Below are 18,278 nucleotides of genomic sequence, written 5' to 3' on the forward strand. Positions count from 1 at the left end.
AATAGACAGATATTTAGGTTGATTCCAAGTCCTAGCTACTGTGAAATGAACTGCAATAAACATGGAAGTGCAGATAACTTTTTGTTTACTCATTTCATTTCCCTTAAGTAAATTCTCAGGAGTGGGATGCTGGGGCATATGCTAGGTCTATATTCAGATTTTTGAGATATCTCCATACTGTCTTCCATTGAGGTTTTACTGTTTTACATTCTCACCAAGAGTGGATTAGGGTACATTTCCCCCCACATTCTTGCCAGCATTTGTTGTTTGTTGATTTCGGTATGAAAACCATTCTAACTGGGGTAAGCTGGTTTTTTGAAAATATAATCAAAATTGACACACCATTGGCCCAACTAACCAAAAAAAGAAGAGATGACTCAAATCAATAAAATTAGAGAAAAAAGGAAATGTAACAACAGAAACCACAGAAATAAAAAGAATCATCAGAAATTACTACAAGAGCTCTATGCCAACAAACTGGGAAACCCAGAAGAAATGGATAGATTACTGGACACAAAAAACCTATATTGAGCCATGAAGACATAGAAAACCTAAACAGACACATAACCAAGACAGAAACTGAATCAGTAATAAAGACCCTCCCAGCAAAGAAAAGCCTAGGACCAGATGGATTCACTGCTGAATTCTATCAGACATTTTAAGAACTAACTCCAATTCTTCTCAAGCTATTCAAAACAATGGAAAAGGAAGAAATCCTCCCAAATTCTTCTGTGAAGCTAAAATCACCTTAATTCCTAAACCTGGAAAAGATGCAACAAAGAAAATACAGGAAAATTCCCTGATGAACATAGATACAAAAATGCTCAACAAAATAATAGCCAATTGAATCTAGCAACACATCAGAAAGATCTACCCAGACCAAGTGGGGTTTATCCCTGGTGTGCGGGGATGGTTCATCATTCATAAATCAATTAATGTGATAAACCACATTAACAAACTGCTGAACAAAAACCATATGATTATCTCAATAGAAGCAGAGAAAATAATTGATAAAATGCAACACCACTTCATGATGAAAATTCTAAACAAATTGGGTATAGCAGGAACATTCCTCAACACAGTCAAGGCAATTTATGACAAACCGACAGCCAGCATCATATTGAATGGGGAAAAATTGGAAGCATTCCCACTGAGATCTGGTACCATAGAGGGATGCCCACTCTCACGATTGCTATTTAATGTAGTCCTGGAAATTTTATCCAGAGCCAATAGGCAAGAAAAAGAAATCAAAGGGATACAAATTAGGAAGGAGGAAGTCAAACTATGCCTATTAGCAGATGACATGATTCTATATATAGGGGATCCAAAAAACTCCACTAAGAGTCTATTAGAACTCATAGAAGAGTTTGGTAAAGTAGCAGGATATAAAATCAGTACACAAAAATCAACAGCCTTTGTATACAGACAATGTAAAGGCAGTGATTCAGCTTCTAAGATCAATCTCATTCACAATAGCTACAAAAAAAATCTTGTAATAAATTTAACCAAGGATGTGAAGATCTCTATGATGAGAATTGAAAACATTAAAGAAAGAAATAGAAGATATAAAAAAAATGGAAAAATCTTCCATGTTCACAGATTGGAAGAATCAATATTATCAAAATATCCATTCTTCAGGCCGGCACTGTGGTTCAGTAGGCTAATCCTCTGCCTTGCAGTGCCGGCACACCGGGTTCTAGTCCCGGTCGGGGCGCCGGATTCTATCCTGGTTGCCCCTCTTCCAGGCCAGCTCTCTGCTGTGGCCCAGGAGTGCAGTGGAGGATGGCCCAAGTGCTTGGGCCCTGCACCCCATGGGAGACCAGGAGAAGCACCTGGCTCCTGGCTTCGGATCAGCATGGTGTGCTGGCCACAGCGGCCATTGGAGGGTGAACCAACGGCAAAGGAAGACCTTTCTCTCTGTCTCTCTCTGTCACTGTCCACTCTGCCTATCAAAAAAAGAAAAAATCTATTCTTCCAAAAGAAATTTACAGATTCAGTGCAATACCAATCAAAATATCAAAGACATTCTTTTCAGATCTAGAAAAAATGATGCTGAAATTCACATGGAGGCACAGGAGATCTCAAATAGCTAAAGCAATCTTGTACAACAAAAACAAAGCCGGAGGCATCATAATACCAGATTTCAAGACACACTGCAAGGCAGTTATAATTAAAACAGCATGTTACTGGTACAAACGTAGATGGATAGACCAATGGAACAGAATAGAAACAGCAGAAATCAATCCAAACATCTACAACCAACTTATATTTGACCAAGGAGCTTAAACCAATCCCTGGAGCAAGGACAGTCTCTTCAACAAATGGGGCTAGGAAAACTGGATTTCCACATACAGAAATATGAAGCAAGACCCGTACCTTACACCTTACACAAAAATCCACTGAACATGGATTAAAATCTAATCTGTAACACAATGCCATCAAATTATTGGAGAAAATTGGGGAAACCCTGCAAGACACTGGCACAGGCAAAGAGTTCTTGGAAAAGACCCCAGAGGCATAGGGAGTCAAAGCCAATATTAATAAATGGGATTAGATCAAATTGAGAAGTGTCTACTGTGAAAGAAACACTCAGGGAAGTGAAGAGGGAACTGACAGAATGGGAGAAATTATTTGCAAACTGTGCAGTTGATAAAGGATTAATAACCAGAATCTACAAAGAGATCAAAAACTCCACAACAACAAAACAATCCAGTTAAGAGATGGGCCAAGGACTTAAACAGACATTTTTCAAAAGAGGATATCCAAATGGCCAACAGATACTTGAAAAAATTTTCAAGATCACTAGCTGTCAGGGAAATGTGAATCAAACTACTTGATTTTAAGAGAGCAGAATTTTCCAGAATACTGGAAGCTCAGAAGTGATGATTGTCAGTTGTATGCTAATGAGATGTCTGCTAGTTGTGGCTCCTGCATGGCTTAAAGATGTTGGCTGGACCAAGGAAGGCCATGGTGGAATTAGAGGGCTGGATCTTTCAGTTTCACCCACCCAGATTCCAGGGAGGAAGAGTGGCAGAGGTGGAGTTATTCACCAGCACCCAGTGATTTATTTAACCTTACCTAAGTCGTGAAGGTTTCATACAAACCCATAAACAGTGTGCCCTATAGGGCTTCTCAGTTGCTTTAAACTCATGGAGAAACTGAGAGTGTGGTGCCTGCAGAGGGCATGGAGGCTGTTTGTTCCCCACCGCATACTTTACTCTGTCTCCTCCATTTTCCTCTTCTTGAGTTGTGTCATTTATAATAAGCTGGCAATCAAAAATAAACTCTTTTCCCCCATTCTGGGACCATTTCAACTAAACATGGAGAAGGGGGCAGTCATGAGAACCTCTGGTTTACACCTATCAGAAGTATAGGTGTAATCTCAAGCGTGGACTTGAGATTGGCATCTGAAGTGCTAGCAGTGCTTGGGGCCAGGCCCTTAACCTGTGGTGTCTGGGCCCTGTCTGGGGAGAGTAAAAATGGGCTCTCTGGGCACTGAGTTGGTGTTCACAGTGTTGGAGAATTGGTTCCTGTGGAAAAAGCAGAAGTTTGGAGTCCGCAGTATGATGTCATGGAAACAGTTCACATTACAGTCACCTGTGCTTGCCTCTCACACACTTGCAATTTAAAATTGGTTTTCATCTTTTAAAAAGATACTTTTGCTATCTCTTCCTCTTTCTCTTTAATAGTCTCAAGATGATTTTCTAATGCACTCGTGTGCTAACAAGCACCTTTGAGTAAAGTGTGGCTTGCTTGAGTCACTGTTCTGTGGAGTGGCAGTGGCCTCATCCTGACCCTTCCATATCCTGGGTCCATAGGCCTTCCCTAGACAGCAGCTGTAAAGCCTGCAGCTGGACTGCTGCTGCTCTTGAGGTCCACCCTCTCCTGTCTCAGGGACACAGGGAAGCTCCGATCCCAGCACCAACCTGGTACTTGCTCTCTTCACCTCCAGGTTCAAGTTCCTGCAGGAAACCATGTTGCCCCTGGCCTTACTTCTCACCATGATGTTCCCCCTGGTGGAGAGCAATGTCACTGCCTCCAGTGAACCATGGGTGGATAGCAGCATCACTACCTCCAGGGAACTATGGGTGGAAACCAACATCACGACCTCCAGTGAACCATGGGTGGATAGCAGCGTCACTACCTCCAGGGAACCAGGGCTGGAGAGCAATGTTACTGTTTCTAGTGAACAGCGTTGTAAGTATGATGTGAGAGATGAGAATTTCCGGGACGTGAACGGGATCTTTGGATAGGTGCCCTGGAATTTGAATTATCTAAGCCCACTGGGCTCTGCACTGTCCATGTGATTAGCGATGGGGTGGGGGTGGGGGTGTGAGTTCATTATAGGACATTGTGCATGGCTAGGAGAGGATGGTCAGGAGAGAGGGGTGCTGTCCCCAAGGTGCAGCTGACCAGGACTTGAGGGGCAGTGTGGGAGTGGCACTTCCCCATGAGCGACAGGCAGCAGTGGCTTGTCCAGTGACATGCAGGAGGACTCTGCTCCTTGGCAGTTTCCTGCCTTCCAGGAGGTGTTCTCACTGGAAGGGTAAGGCACTGTCACACATGGCCACCTAGGGCACTCCTCCAGGGCTGGCTCTGGGAGCAGGGAGCTCCTGGTCCTGCCTGTCTTTGCTCAGGGAAGCTGGTGTGGGACAGAGTCAGACTGCGCGAGCGGGGCTTGCAGGCTGGGGAGGCCCTGGAGGAAGAGTCAGAGCCTGTTGTGAGAGGAGGTGGAAAGGGCTGGTAGTGGGTGGCAAAGGCACAAGGAAAAGTCTGATGTCTGCTTTCTCATTGTTCAGGGACCTATAATATGCGGTGCCATGATTGTGAGGCAATAAATAACTTCAATTGTGATAAAACAAGAACCTGTCCCTATGATATCAGGCGCTGCATGACAGTGTCTTTGCGTAAGTACCTCTTTATGTCCTCAAACTTTGTGGATGAGTTGTGTGGCCTCTGCAGATTAGGAGGTTGGGCCAGGCTATTTGTGTGTCTGTGCCCTGTTCCCCTGCTGTCTTCCCATCCTGAGAGCGTGTTCCCAGGTAGCAGGATCAGCTTCCTGCTGGGGCAGTGGGCACTGTCTATAAATAAGGACAGGTACTGTGCCAGGTGGGTAGACCTGGCTGCCTACACAGCTCTAGGGAAAGGAGCATTGCTGGGCCTCACAGCCTCCGCCCTTGTCTGTCTTGGTCACGTGTAGACAGCCAGTGCCACGCCTCACTGCCCATTCCATGTTGGGACATCTTTGGAGGGTCTCCCTGAGCAGTGGCAGGCGGGGATGCACCTGGACCCTCAGTGCCATGGTCGCCATGACCAGGCCGCAAGGCTCAGGGTGGGGCAGAGGAAATCACTGTGCCAGCACCTCTTCATTGTAGGAACTGCTGTTGGCTCGTGAACACCTGCTGATCTGTGGCTAAGGCCAAGACCCAGAGTCTGGCTTTGCTGGTCTGTGTGCCCACCGTGGGCCCTGCTCAGGGTCTTTGAAGGGTTTGGTGTTGCCATTTTGGGATTATGGCTCATGAGTCAGGCTGGGACTGCTTTCTCCAAGGCTCTCTGTCCCTGACTGGCTCTGGGGTCTAGCAGACCAAGAGGAACTCAGTGAGGTTGCAAGGTGGCCGTGAGGTGGGGCCTCTGACTCAGGAAGTTCAGGGTGGCTTAATTTTATTTATTTATTTATTTATTTTTGACAGGCAGAGTGGATAGAGAGAGAGACAGAGAGGAAGGTCTTCCTTTTTGCCGTTGGTTCACCCTCCAATGGCCGCTGCGGCCGGAGCATCTCGCCGATCTGAAGCCAGGAGCCAGGTGCTTCTTCTGGTCTCCCATGTGGGTGCAGGGCCCAAGCAGTTGGGCCATCCTCCACTGCCTTCCCAGGCCAAAGCAGAGAGCTGGCCTGGAAGAGGGGCAACCGGGATAGAATCCGGTGCCCCAACCGGGACTAGAACCCGGTGTGCCGGCGCTGCAAGGCGGAGGATTAGCCTGTTAAGCCACAGCGCCGGCCATGGGTGGCTTAATTTAGAGATGGGCTCCCAGGACCTTAGCCTGTCCTCACGCGAGCATCCTTCCTGTCCACCCAATCACCTCCACCTCTGGACCTTCCAGCTGCCAGCAGTTCCTAGGGCCCCAGCAGTTGCGAAGCCACCAGCCTACGTGGGTGGCATGCACTCTGACAGAGCAGTTTCAGCATCCACATGAGACCCTCTGTATGGGCTCTTTGGGAGGACAGAGGGCAAGGCTCTGAGAGTTCTCTGTAGGCTGGGACTTCCCAGCATCCTCAGCTTCAGGTGGACCTGGCCCTGGATTCTCCCTGAGACCCTCAGCCTCCCACCCGTCACTTCCCCTTCTCTGCTTCTCCCACATGGTGGAAGTGGTGAGGGTTGTATTTATCAATTTCGTCTTCTGCATTGGTGAATTCTGACATGCACTGGGGCAAAGAATGTCTGGGCGACCTCTGTGGAGGTTTGTCCGTGCTGGAGTGCCGGGACGTTTTCTGCTTCAGGAGCGTCGAGAGACCCTACAGAGCCTTGAGTGGGAAATCTCCAGGGCAAACTCTCTGAGCATCAGAGGCAGTGCTGTGCTCACAGCCAACAGCAGGGAGAATCTGTGGCAGGGAGACACACAGACCTGCGGGACACAGCAGAACGCAATTCAGGGGCAGATGATGGACAGACACCGACCCAGCCACGGAGGAAGGACTACCTTGCTCTTCTACAGCAGAAGGGGCGATGACCTCAGACCTTGCATAAAAGCACTCAGAATGCATTGTGGGTGACATGGAGAAGTCATACTGAGCAGCTTTCTGACAGCCAGACGGAAGAGAAATGCTTACCCTTCTGGTGCTCCACAAGCTGTGTGGAGCTGACCCCCAAAGCGTGGTCCACAAAAGGCACACCTGGTGAAACTGGACCTCAGCCAACTGGAAGTCTGTGTTTTCTTTTAATTTTTTGCCATGAATGACCTTGTTACAAGGACACAGAGACAGGCTGCAGAGTGGGGAAAAGTAGCTGCACACCATGTATCCATGAACAAATGAGCATCCTGTACCCACAAAGAACTCAGAACGCAGCATCAGGGCAGCTAGTCTCTCACTAGGAGACAAGGCTAGGACAGGAAGAGACGTTTCATTGACGTGAGGTCATGGATGGCCATGGGCACGGAAACAGATTTTCAGCATTGTTGGCCTTTAGGAGGGTGCACGTTAAGGCACATGGCTGCCTCTCGTCAGAGGGACCAGGATGAAAGCCAGTGTGATACAAATGCTGGGGAGGATGCCCGGAAACCAGATCATGCGTCGCTGCTGGTGGAGTGGAACGTGATGGCATCACTTCAAGTGGCAGTGCGGCCTCTTCCCTTTCTACAGAAGCATCTGCCGCACAGCCCCAAGCCTGGCTGCGTGGGTGTTTTCTCCAGAGAACTGAAAGCTCCAGGCCACACGGAAACAAGCCTTTGCATGTTCACTGCAGCATCATCTGGAGACAAAGACCTGTTGCACACTGCAAGGAACGAAGGATGGACTTCATCCCAGCTTGACCGATGGCCAGGGCTGCTGCTGAGTGTAAGGCTCCAAAGGTAGCATCTCTTAACGGTTCTTCTAGTAATACGATGCATATATAGTAGTGGACAGCAGCTTCGTTTTGTGGGCGATCCGGGACAAGGCAGTTGGGTGGGAAGAGGTTAGTGTGTGGGTGCAGCAACACTTAAATCCAGTGGTCAAACTGTTGAGACGTCTGACTGTCGCCTGTCTTAACAGCCTCATTGTGATTTCTACCTGACTTCAGCAAGGTGGTACCAAATAACTGATTAATGTACACACAAGTCTCCATGAATACAGAATTCTTTAAAAACACTTAAGCGAGTAGACATGAAGATGAAACACATCATTGACTATATTAACATTAAAGCAGATATAATGAGCAGTGTATGACTTTCAGAGTAAACAAAACTAATGCACTGTGTTTACAGTAGATGAGCTTTTCAAAGAACACACTATGTTTGGGAACAAAATACTGAAAATGTCACATTTAACCACTGTGCAAAGGAAACTTACCCACACATGTGGGCAAAGCCAGTATTAAGGCCAATGCTTTACTCTGTGAAGGGTAATACTGTATGGACCTGAAGGAATGATATCCAGCGGGAAGATATCCTGATCTAAATGGAATTATACCAAATAATGTAAGATGAAAATAAATGCAAAAAAGGAAGCATAAGGTAATGCAGGCAAAGCCACAGTTACAATCTTGTCTGTAACACAGCTCTTTTCATGGCTTCCAGATAGTCTAGGAAGGAGATAAAACATGCTGGGTATAGACCTGGATGCAGCATTTCCCATGAAGTACCAGATAGAAAATGGTTTTCTTGGCTTTGTCGGTCATTTGAGCTGTGTAAACTTGCCCACATCTGCTTTGATGACCGGTGGGTGCAGTCCTAGTAAGAAGCAGCAGGTTGTTGCTATGTTCCATTAAATGTTTGTTTACAGAATCAGTTGGCTGACTGGGTGTGTCTCACAGGTTCCTGTTGCCAAACCCTATTGTAGACATATGAACCCCACCATGAACAAATGGAATAGTCTAGTCAAACATAACACCAAGCCAGAAATCACAAAATACATTCTTATAAGGACACATGACTCATTCACAGAACTCATGACATGCCATAATACATATGTTAGCAAATCATGTGACTGAAGCTGTTTTAGCTAACCCTTCTTATTGCAGGGAATTAAGGTAGAAAACCTCAGGAATGCAGATTCCTTCCAGTGCTTGGAAATCAAGCAGAGAATTTCTGAATGGCCATCTACACAAATGTGAAGTCACACAGAGAAGAGGAAACATAAATGTCTGAGTGATTAGGAGGCCAGCACACAGCTGAGTGAATAGAGAGCAGCTTAAAGGAGTGTGTCAAGCAAAATGCACAGCATTACAGGATACAACAGAAAAGGGTAATAGGAGGAAATTCCAGCGCTTCTGTCAAGAAGCTAGGAAAAGAAGGGGCAATCTACCCAGAGGAATGAGGCACATAGAAAGGATTGCTGCCAGCGCCGCAGCTCACTAGGCTAATCCTCCGCCTTGCGGCGCCAGCACACCGGGTTCTAGTCCCAGTCGGGGCGCCGGATTCTGTCCTGGTTGCCCCTCTTCCAGGCCAGCTCTCTGCTGTGGCCAGGGAGTGCAGTGGAGGATGGCCCAAGTGCTTGGGCCCTGCACCCCATGGGAGACCAGGGACCAGGAGAAGCACCTGGCTCCTGCCATCAGATCAGCGCGGTGCGCTGGCCGCAGCGCGCCGGCCGCGGTGGCCATTGGAGGGTGAACCAACAGCAAAAGAAGACCTTTCTCTCTGTCTCTCTCTCTCTCACTATCCACCCTGTAAAAAAAAAAAAAGGATTGCTGTGAAGGACTCCAAATTTGGGAATCCAACACGCTTGGGTGGTCGCCCAAAGACCCAAAACTCCAGCCCAGTAGATGCAAAAGCAAGAGGATATTTATTAATACGTTTGCGCAAATGGGCTCCCCAGCACCTCAGGCAGTCCAGAGAGCGAGAGAGCCCTGAGCAGGGGTTACAGCAGTTTTTAAAGACAGTAGCCACCTGATTAACATATGTATGCGGGGCGTTTGGTGATTGGCTATTTTGAAGGGCAAACTCTTGTTGCAATTTTAGTGAGGGAAGGGGTAAGTTTATACAATGGTCACAGAACCTTATTGCAACTCTTTTCTGGACTCCTGCAAGTGTTATCGCGTGAGACAGTTACACAGAGCAGTTTCACAAGGCAGTTTCCCAAGGTTATTCTGCAGGCGGGTGGAGACACAGTTATCTTAAGGAATGGCTACTGTCAGCAGCCAAACTTTTTAACCCTTGCTAAAATTATTTTAATATTTACTTTTAGCAGGGGTCTTACATTCCATCCTCTTCTTTTTGTACTGATTTTAATCTTAAAATTTTATGGGGCTTTTTTTAGATTAGCCATAGAGTCCCTGATGACCCCTGAATGATCAGTGTAGAAGTAGCACTTTTTTTAGGGCAGTACATAAATTTTTTTTTAAAACAATAAATCCATTTTTTTTTGTTCTGCAACACTACTTTTGAAAGTGATGTTAAAGACTGTTCTAGCTTACCGATGGTCTGCTCTAGGTCCAGTATATCGTCTTCTACTGCCCTATGGAGGGCCTGATATTTTTGGCGTTGATTATTATTTTTTTTTGCAAGGGCGGCGGTGCTGTTTTTACACCTGCCGCAACCCCCTTTTTATTTAATTGAGAATAGCCTCTGTCTTAGGTTGCCCTTAGTCATTCCTGTCCTTACCCGTCATCGGTAACTCTGGCAGCTTGGCCTAGAGCCCTGTCTTAGGTTGGTACAGGATGCTGAGTGTCTTACCCATCTTTGAGTACCATTCCAGCCTGACATTAGGTGAGAGATGAAACATACAGCCAAATATCAATTATTTTTGATTACAGAGGAGGTTTGGTAGCGAACTTGAACCAATTTTTCAGCTATATTGGACAGTCCAGTAGCAGTAAGATTGTTTTAGTCACTAAACATGCAAGCCTTCGCAGTCCATGGTTATTTTCAAAGGCCAGTCCAGGAACACTTACTACTGATACAGCCGTGGCAAGGGCAGTGTCCTCTCCTATTAGGATGACGTTGCCATTACAGTCTTTAGGTAGGCATGCCGCCGAGGTGCTTTATCCGCCGCTGTAAATACAGATGTCAGCATCGGGGCCACATGGCCCAGGGAGCAATTGCAGAAGTTATCAGAGGCTAATGATGTAAAGGCATATTGGCTGCATAGAAAAACCCATCCCTTAGGAGCCTGCATCCCATTCCAGTACCGGATCAGGTCCATTCCATTGATTGGTGATAGGATCCCTCCATTTTACCATTGCTCTTTTCGCAGCTATTTTTAAACAGTTAGAATTTAACAGAGACATCAAGACTTGAACATAATAGATTACTTTAACTCATTGCTTTAACAGAGGATCAGATTTTGATTTTATGTCAAAGAAAATAGACTAATAGTTTTATAACTGAAAATGTCTTCTTTCCATAATATTTTGTAACTTTCTCACACCTTCTGTAACTTACTTGAACCTTTTGTAACTTACTTAAACCTTTTGTAATTTATAGTCATTTTTTAGGTTTTACCTGATTTTTTAACATGCCAAATTAGGTAATTTTTTTTAGTGATTATGGGAATTATTACTTTAGTATTAACATAATTTTTTATTACCACCTAGCGGTTTGACTTTAAAGGGCAGTATTTTTTTAATTTATATTTATTTTGTACCCCCTTTTTTTTAAATTGCTTACACATGCATCAGTATGCAGATAACAAAATTTATCCTCACCTTCCTAAAGCCTATAGTTTATTTTCCTTTTTTACTGGCACCGATTGCAAACCTTAATAACTTGTGGAGGCTGTGCACTCCGTAACTTGTCATTTTAATTTTTACTCAATCCTGAGAGCCCATTTTTTTGCCAAAGAGGCCAACTGAGGGTCTTTCCAGCCAGGAACATCACAGGCTACATATGCAACTTCAGTTTTCTTTTTAAAGAAAGGCATTGCTTTGTATACTTGCAGATCCTGCCAACTTTGCCAATTTGTGACAGCAAATTATTTTTCTGCTGTCTGCTGTGCACAGACTTAGTTACTTTTAGTTTAATCTGTAAGAAATACGCTGCAAGCCTTGTAGTGCACACTAAAATTATTTAGAGGAAAGACAGTAAAGGAGCATAGATTAACAGAATGTTGCAATAAACATGGCTCCATTGCTATAATATTATAGCAAGAGAGTCCACTGATCCCCGTAGGGAGGGCCTGAGGCTGGCCCCGCTTCCAGTTTTCCCGAACTCTGTTTTTTAGTGAATTACCTTTTTTATCAGTTTTGGAGTGACATTGATTGGCCCAATGCCTTTCCCTTTAGCACTGGGGGAAAATCCAAGGAGGAGCCTTATTTTGATTTTTGACTTTTGGACAATTTTTGTACATGTCCCTGCAGAGCGGCAGGTCCTGAATGTCCTGTTTTTAAGTGAATCCATTTTATTAATCCCTTATCAAAGGGAACACCTCAGCCACAGTAGCCAATCGATCCATGTTTACATTGTACTTATGTTTAGCAGAATTTATAGTACTGTGGGCATCACTAGGCAATCTTCACAAAGCACCGGAAAAGGATCCATACTGAGAATCAGACATTATTAGTAATCATTACAGGCATGTTTAACATTTAGCTTGACTGCGTGTTCCCCTGGGATGAAACAGCAGCAGCAGAGGCTTGCTCCGGCTCCCTCTTAAAGCCCCCAAGGACACGGGTGGCTCATTGCTAAGATTTTAGGCAAGCAGTGCGTCCCGTCTTGGATCTTGGCCAGAGAGCCGAGACACGAAGCATGCCCACCTGTTTATCAGAAACATTCCTTTATCCTCCTCCCCGGGAACTGGCCAGGCTCCCAAGGAGCAGGAGAAGGTCATCCAGCAGCGAAGTTACTTGTCTACCAGAGCTGAACCTAGATACAAGCCTCTCCATCCCAAAAATCTGTCCTTACATTTGGCACTAGGGTTGCATTGAGAGGTAGACATAATTAACACATTATAAGAATGTAATACAAATTTTTTATACAAGTATACATTTAGCAAGCACAATAATATTCAATGTGTTTTAAGGATAAATTGAAACATATCTGAGGGGGAATTAGCTTCTTGGGCACCCATGTCAGGGACATAAAAAAACAGTACCATTTTAATACAATAACTCAAGCTGCTGCAGACAGCCTAAGAACTGGCTAGACAATCCCATGGCATGGAGATCTGAGGCATTGTTACTTGTTAAACAGACATGTTGACGCACACACAGTCCAATTAACAAATGCGCTAACATTTTGCATTACTCTGAAATTAGTGATTCGGGTTTTATTAAATATTTGTAACATCTCTTTTTGATAAGACAACAAATTTTTTAGCGGATGGAACACGGTGGGTAACCATTTAGCCATAATGATAGTAGCCTCTTACTATCTGTAATTGTTACATTCTTGTAGGTTTGTGCCTTCTTAACTATTTGCAGCATATTTTGATTTACAATTTTTTGTAAAGCAAACCAAGCATAATCTGTTCAAGTATTTCTATTAATAATAGGGTAGAGTTAACACATAATACAAAAATAGAATGGGTAGTCCGGACACTTTGTTACCACAATTTTTTATTTTACATAGTAATATTAATTTTACAACAGGTAACATTTACTTTAAGTAAAATATTTAAATACAGGGTGAGGGCTGTCCAGTGTACACTGATTTATATTTTTTTACTTCCAGTGTTTTTTATTTACAACACCCTTTTTAGCAAACCAAGGACAAATTTTTTTTAACAGCGCTGATAAATTGCTCTATGGTTTGTTTCTTTAACCCTATTCTCTATATCTGCAATAAAGTTTTTCCAGCCTTTGTCACGGCTTGTTTTGTTTCTTTAAATGCACATTTAAATCTTTTTTGAGTACATTTTAATGTTGCTCATCCACGACTCCTTTTGTGAACCAAGGACTGACTATTCCTATGGCATCAATGAACTGTTTTATGGCTCACCTTTTTTAACTGTATTTCCTGCATCTGTGATGGAGTCTTTATAGCCTTTATTAGGGGAGGGACTTGGGTCAGGTCTTCCCACACGGTGATATAGGGAACCTGGTCAGGGTGTCTGTAGGGTCCTGGTTGAAAGACTCATGCCTTGACCTGTGAGATAATATCAGCATTAAAGGTCCTGTCCCTCGGCCAGGCCAGCCGACCTCAAAGGTCGACCATTCCGAGGAACAGAAAGTCACCCACTTTTTACTTTTGATGACGATCGACTGATTGTGCGCGCAGTTTTGAACTTCTTTTCAGTGGCCTAAAGTAAGGCTTAAAGGGGTGGTTGTTGCCCCATGGGTACGGAGAGAGTAAAACGAACGAGGAGGGGAACAAGAAAACAGACAGACGCACACAACACACAAGATGAGCCGCGGCACCAAATCGGTAGCAAACCAAAAGTACAAGTTCAAATGGGAGTGGCCGGATGGCCAGGCTCTCCCTGGGAAGGAGAGAGGCACTTTCTCTCTCGTTTCCCTCAAACCACCGCTGGAGCATCCCCCAGGGTGGGACCAGGGGTCTCAGGGCACGTCTGCCTCCCTCACTGGTCCAATACAAATTCAAGTCCCGTACAGGCACCAAGTGCAGACTTAAACACTGACCAGACGACGAGAAGGATGCAACCAATAAAACAAGTAGCTTACCTCCAACTGGTCACAGAATTGGGTCTGGGGACATCCAAATCCCGGACGAGCTCCCAATGAAGGACTCCAAATCTGGGAATCCAACGCGCTTGGGTGGTCGCCCAAAGACCCAAAACTCCAGCCCAGTAGATGCAAAAGCAAGAGGATATTTATTAATACGTTTGCGCAAATGGGCTCCCCAGCACCTCAGGCAGTCCAGAGAGCGAGAGAGCCCTGAGCAGGGGTTACAGCAGTTTTTAAAGACAGTAGCCACCTGATTAACATATGTATGTGGGGTGTTTGGTGATTGGCTATTTTGAAGGGCAAACTCTTGTTGCGATTTTAGTGAGGGAAGGGGTAAGTTTATACAATGGTCACAGAAACCTTATTGCAACTCTTTCCTGCAAGTGTTATCGCGTGAGACAGTTACACAGAGCAGTTTCACAAGGCAGTTTCCCAAGGTTATTCTGCAGGCAGGTGGAGACACAGTTATCTTAAGGAATGGCTACTGTCAGCAGCCAAACTTTTTAACCCTTGCTAAAATTATTTTAATATTTACTTTTAGCAGGGGTCTTACAGCTGAAATCCATGAGATAGGGGGCAAGCATATATAAATTCAACAAAGCTGAGAGTTACTTCTTTAGAAAGGTTCACGGTATAACCTTGGAAAATAAGCATAAGTAAAATTCAATTTTCCGGTGTCCTAAGTGAAGGCGGTACATCATCAGAACCTATATTGAAACTAAGAGGGTGCTGTGAGGAGCCCTCCTAAGGTGAGTTGGAGATTCTTGATGAAATGAACAAAAACATGAAAAGCACCACCACATCTGATGCACAATGGAATTTGAACACTACCCTGTCTTGTGAATGAGATGGAGCCTTTATGGAAAATCTTTCCACCACGATGTTTCTTGGCTCAGAATGCTTCACTGGCAAACTTACCAAAATTGTTGTGGGGGAAATAACAGCAATGTTTCATGTTCCCTTGCAGGTAACCAACAAGGTAGAATGGCTTCATAACAAGTTTATGATGACAGCTTAACCTTAACTCTGAAAGTCAGCAAAAGCATTGCACAAAAGGGAATGTGTAGCCCCTCTGTTCTTGTGAATACACCCGGAAACATAGAAAAGAGTAACTTGTAAAGTCCTGGATACACATGAGAGTACTCCAGTGCTGTGCAGGTCCCTGGGTGGGGGGGTGAGGGGTGGGGATGGAAATAGGGAATGGATCTTGGGACAGGATAAAAACAGAGAAAAGGATGGAATCTCAGTCACATGTGGAGTAGAGTCACTGAGAATTGATCAGTGTTTGCTCACCAGTGTGACAAGTGTGCTACTCTAAGCAAGGAAGACCACTGGGCCTGGCTCTGAGCTCTGTAGAAACTCCTCATGCCATCGTTGTGCCTTTTCTAAAAACATAAGACTACTCTAAAATAAAAAACCCATTTCACACAATCATTACCACCACCTTATGGATTCAAGTCACAGAACTCTATTAATTTGCCACATTTACAAAATAGGACAAAGATCATATAGACAGGATCATTGATATAGAATCTTTTTGCTAAAATTCCAAAGTAAAAAAAAATCCTGTGGAAAGTGGGAGCAAAAAGAAAATTATATCTTATGGAAATGCCAATTAAATTTGTGTATTGCAGAGTCCGTGTCCTTGAGGTGAAGGATGTGATAAGACTCCAGCATCAACACCATGATCCCCAGGGGAACTGGCGATTTCAGTTCAGGCAGCCAACAGGCAGAATTAAAATATGTGTGGATTTGAAAGAGAAAAAATTTTCAAATACAAAGTGACTTGACCGTGGGCTCTAGATACCAGAAAAAGATTCAAAGCTCAATTTTAAAAAAAATCTTTCTATACAGCAAGAAACATATTTAAAAGATTTACAAAACATTAACATTTTTAAAGCACCATAAATCAATATCTAGAAAGAAATCTAACCAGTTTTGTGGAGGATTCCAGCCCTGAAACTGTAAAACAACAGTTAAAATGAAAGAGATAAATGCGTGGCTGCTTACTCAACAATGATGAATCACGGCAGCTGTGTGACCTGTGCCTTTTTTGCCTCTGTATCTGGGATGCAGCTTGGAGCTGTGCAGGCTCACGGCTGAGGCATTTAGCTTTGGGTGTCAGATGAGACTTTGGACTTGGACTTTTCAGCAGTGCTGTGACATGAAGTGAATGGGACTTTGAGGATAGGATGAATGCATTGTGTACCATGGGATGTGCTGGGTCTTAGTCCACCCGTACAAGGATGGACTGGGTCTGAGGAAAGGTGAGTGCGCCGCTCGCCCGTTCCCCAGCCTCCTGATCCCGGAGACAATCAGACACAGCGGGGAGCCAAGTCTAGCAAGAACTCATTTACTTCCTGAGAAACAGAACCTTTTATAGCACAAAACTGCAGAGTCATTGGGGCAGGGCTAAGGACCAACCAATCACTTAAAAAATCACCTTACGGGGGGATTTCTATAGGACTAGCCATATGTCTATACACTTGTTACTAGTTTTGTTACCTCCCCTGATGTTGCACAGCCCATCAGTTTTAGTGGTAAACAACTTTGGATTCCGCCCACCTTACTTCCCCTGGGCACCATCATGTAACTAATTTCCCCACAGGATGGACTTGAAGCTTTGATGGCCATGGCAAAATGCTCTGGTTTGGATATCACACAGAAAACCCTGAAAACCCATGTGCTACAGGCTTGGCCCCTAAAGTCTGATGTTAACATATAACAGGTGGAACCTTAATCCAAACATAGTGCTTAGAGGCCTTTTGGAGGTGACTTATTTGATTTGTTGGCTAGGTTGGAGCCCCGTGTCAGCTTCCTGGGGCTTTGTAAGACACCACATGGAGGTAGACAGTTGCATGCCCTGTACTCCTGCCACATGATGTGCAGCACCACCTCAGGACATTACCAGCAAGAATGCCATTGCCAAAGATGCACATTGTGGATCCAATTGATCTTGGGCTGTGAATCTCCAAAACCATGAGGCGCAATAAGCATCTTTTCTTCATCAGGAACTGCCTTGAGTTATACAGAGCTGATCAATTCAATACCCCCAAAATGGTAAAGGCATCTGCTCTTCTCAAATTAATCTGTGAATTGTAAAATGCCAATCAGATTTTTAGAAGGCTCCTGTGTGTTGGGGGGAGGGGCACATGTACATGTATGGGTGTTGACAAGTTGATTCCAAATTTTGTGGAAATACAAAGGGCTAGGAAGCACCAGCCAAACTTCAGGAGGAACTAAAATGCTAGAGGACTTAATGCTGTGAACTCTGAAGAATACTTAAAATAATTTTTGTAGTGAAGACAACCTGGTGTAGGTTTCAAGAGTAAAAAACAGGACACTACAAGAGGAAGGAAAATTCAAGAAAAGATCACACCTGTTCACTCACTCAACCACTGGACCACGCTGTCCCCACAGGGCACTGGGGAAAGCTGCTGTTTGCACTAAGTTGTCATGGAAATATCAGATGTTTATACCCAATATTTGCCCTCCACAGAAGGAAATATTTCAGGTGCTTTTAGATGTCAGTGTAGGGCAAAAAAAAAAGAATATATTTGTGCCTTCTGGATAATTAAGACTGTTAAAAACCTTGTCAAAATAGAGATAGTCACTCAAGAAAAAAAATTGATTAATTGGATTACATCAAGTTTCACAACTTCAAAGAAGATACTGATAAAATAGTACAAACTGCAGATGAGGGGAATGCATTAAAAATATACATTTTCTGCTAAAAGATTCATATTTAAAACCTTTAGTGAACTTTTCCTTATACACCCTTCAGAAAGAAAGCAGATACATTTGAACAAATGAGGCAGGAGTTTGGAGCACCTGTTAAGTTGCCATCTGGGATACCACATTGCATGTCAGTAGACTCGATTTGAATTCTGACTGCTCTGCTTCTTGCCCAGCTTCCTGCTAATATGCACCCTGGGAAGGAGCCAGTGATGGCCCAAGTAAGGTGTCCCTGGCACCCATATAAAGAATTGAGTTCCTGGTTCCTGACATCGATCTGGCTGCTGGCCC

General features: G+C 44.4%; 1 protein-coding gene across 2 annotated transcripts in view; it reads left to right on the forward strand.

The window, feature by feature from the left end:
* The window catches only part of GML (glycosylphosphatidylinositol anchored molecule like), a 60,832-nt gene that overhangs the window by 40,498 nt on the left and 2,056 nt on the right, over positions 1-18,278 (forward strand). For both annotated transcript variants that reach the window (XM_062187928.1, XM_062187927.1), the window contains exons 2-3: positions 3,953-4,197; positions 4,800-4,907. In XM_062187928.1, coding sequence (XP_062043912.1) covers positions 3,975-4,197; positions 4,800-4,907 — 331 coding nt within the window. In that variant the 5' untranslated portion in view covers positions 3,953-3,974. The remainder of the gene's footprint in view (positions 1-3,952; positions 4,198-4,799; positions 4,908-18,278) is intronic.

Source organism: Lepus europaeus, chromosome 4 (genome assembly GCF_033115175.1).
Source record: "Lepus europaeus isolate LE1 chromosome 4, mLepTim1.pri, whole genome shotgun sequence".
Classification (NCBI taxonomy): domain Eukaryota; kingdom Metazoa; phylum Chordata; class Mammalia; order Lagomorpha; family Leporidae; genus Lepus; species Lepus europaeus.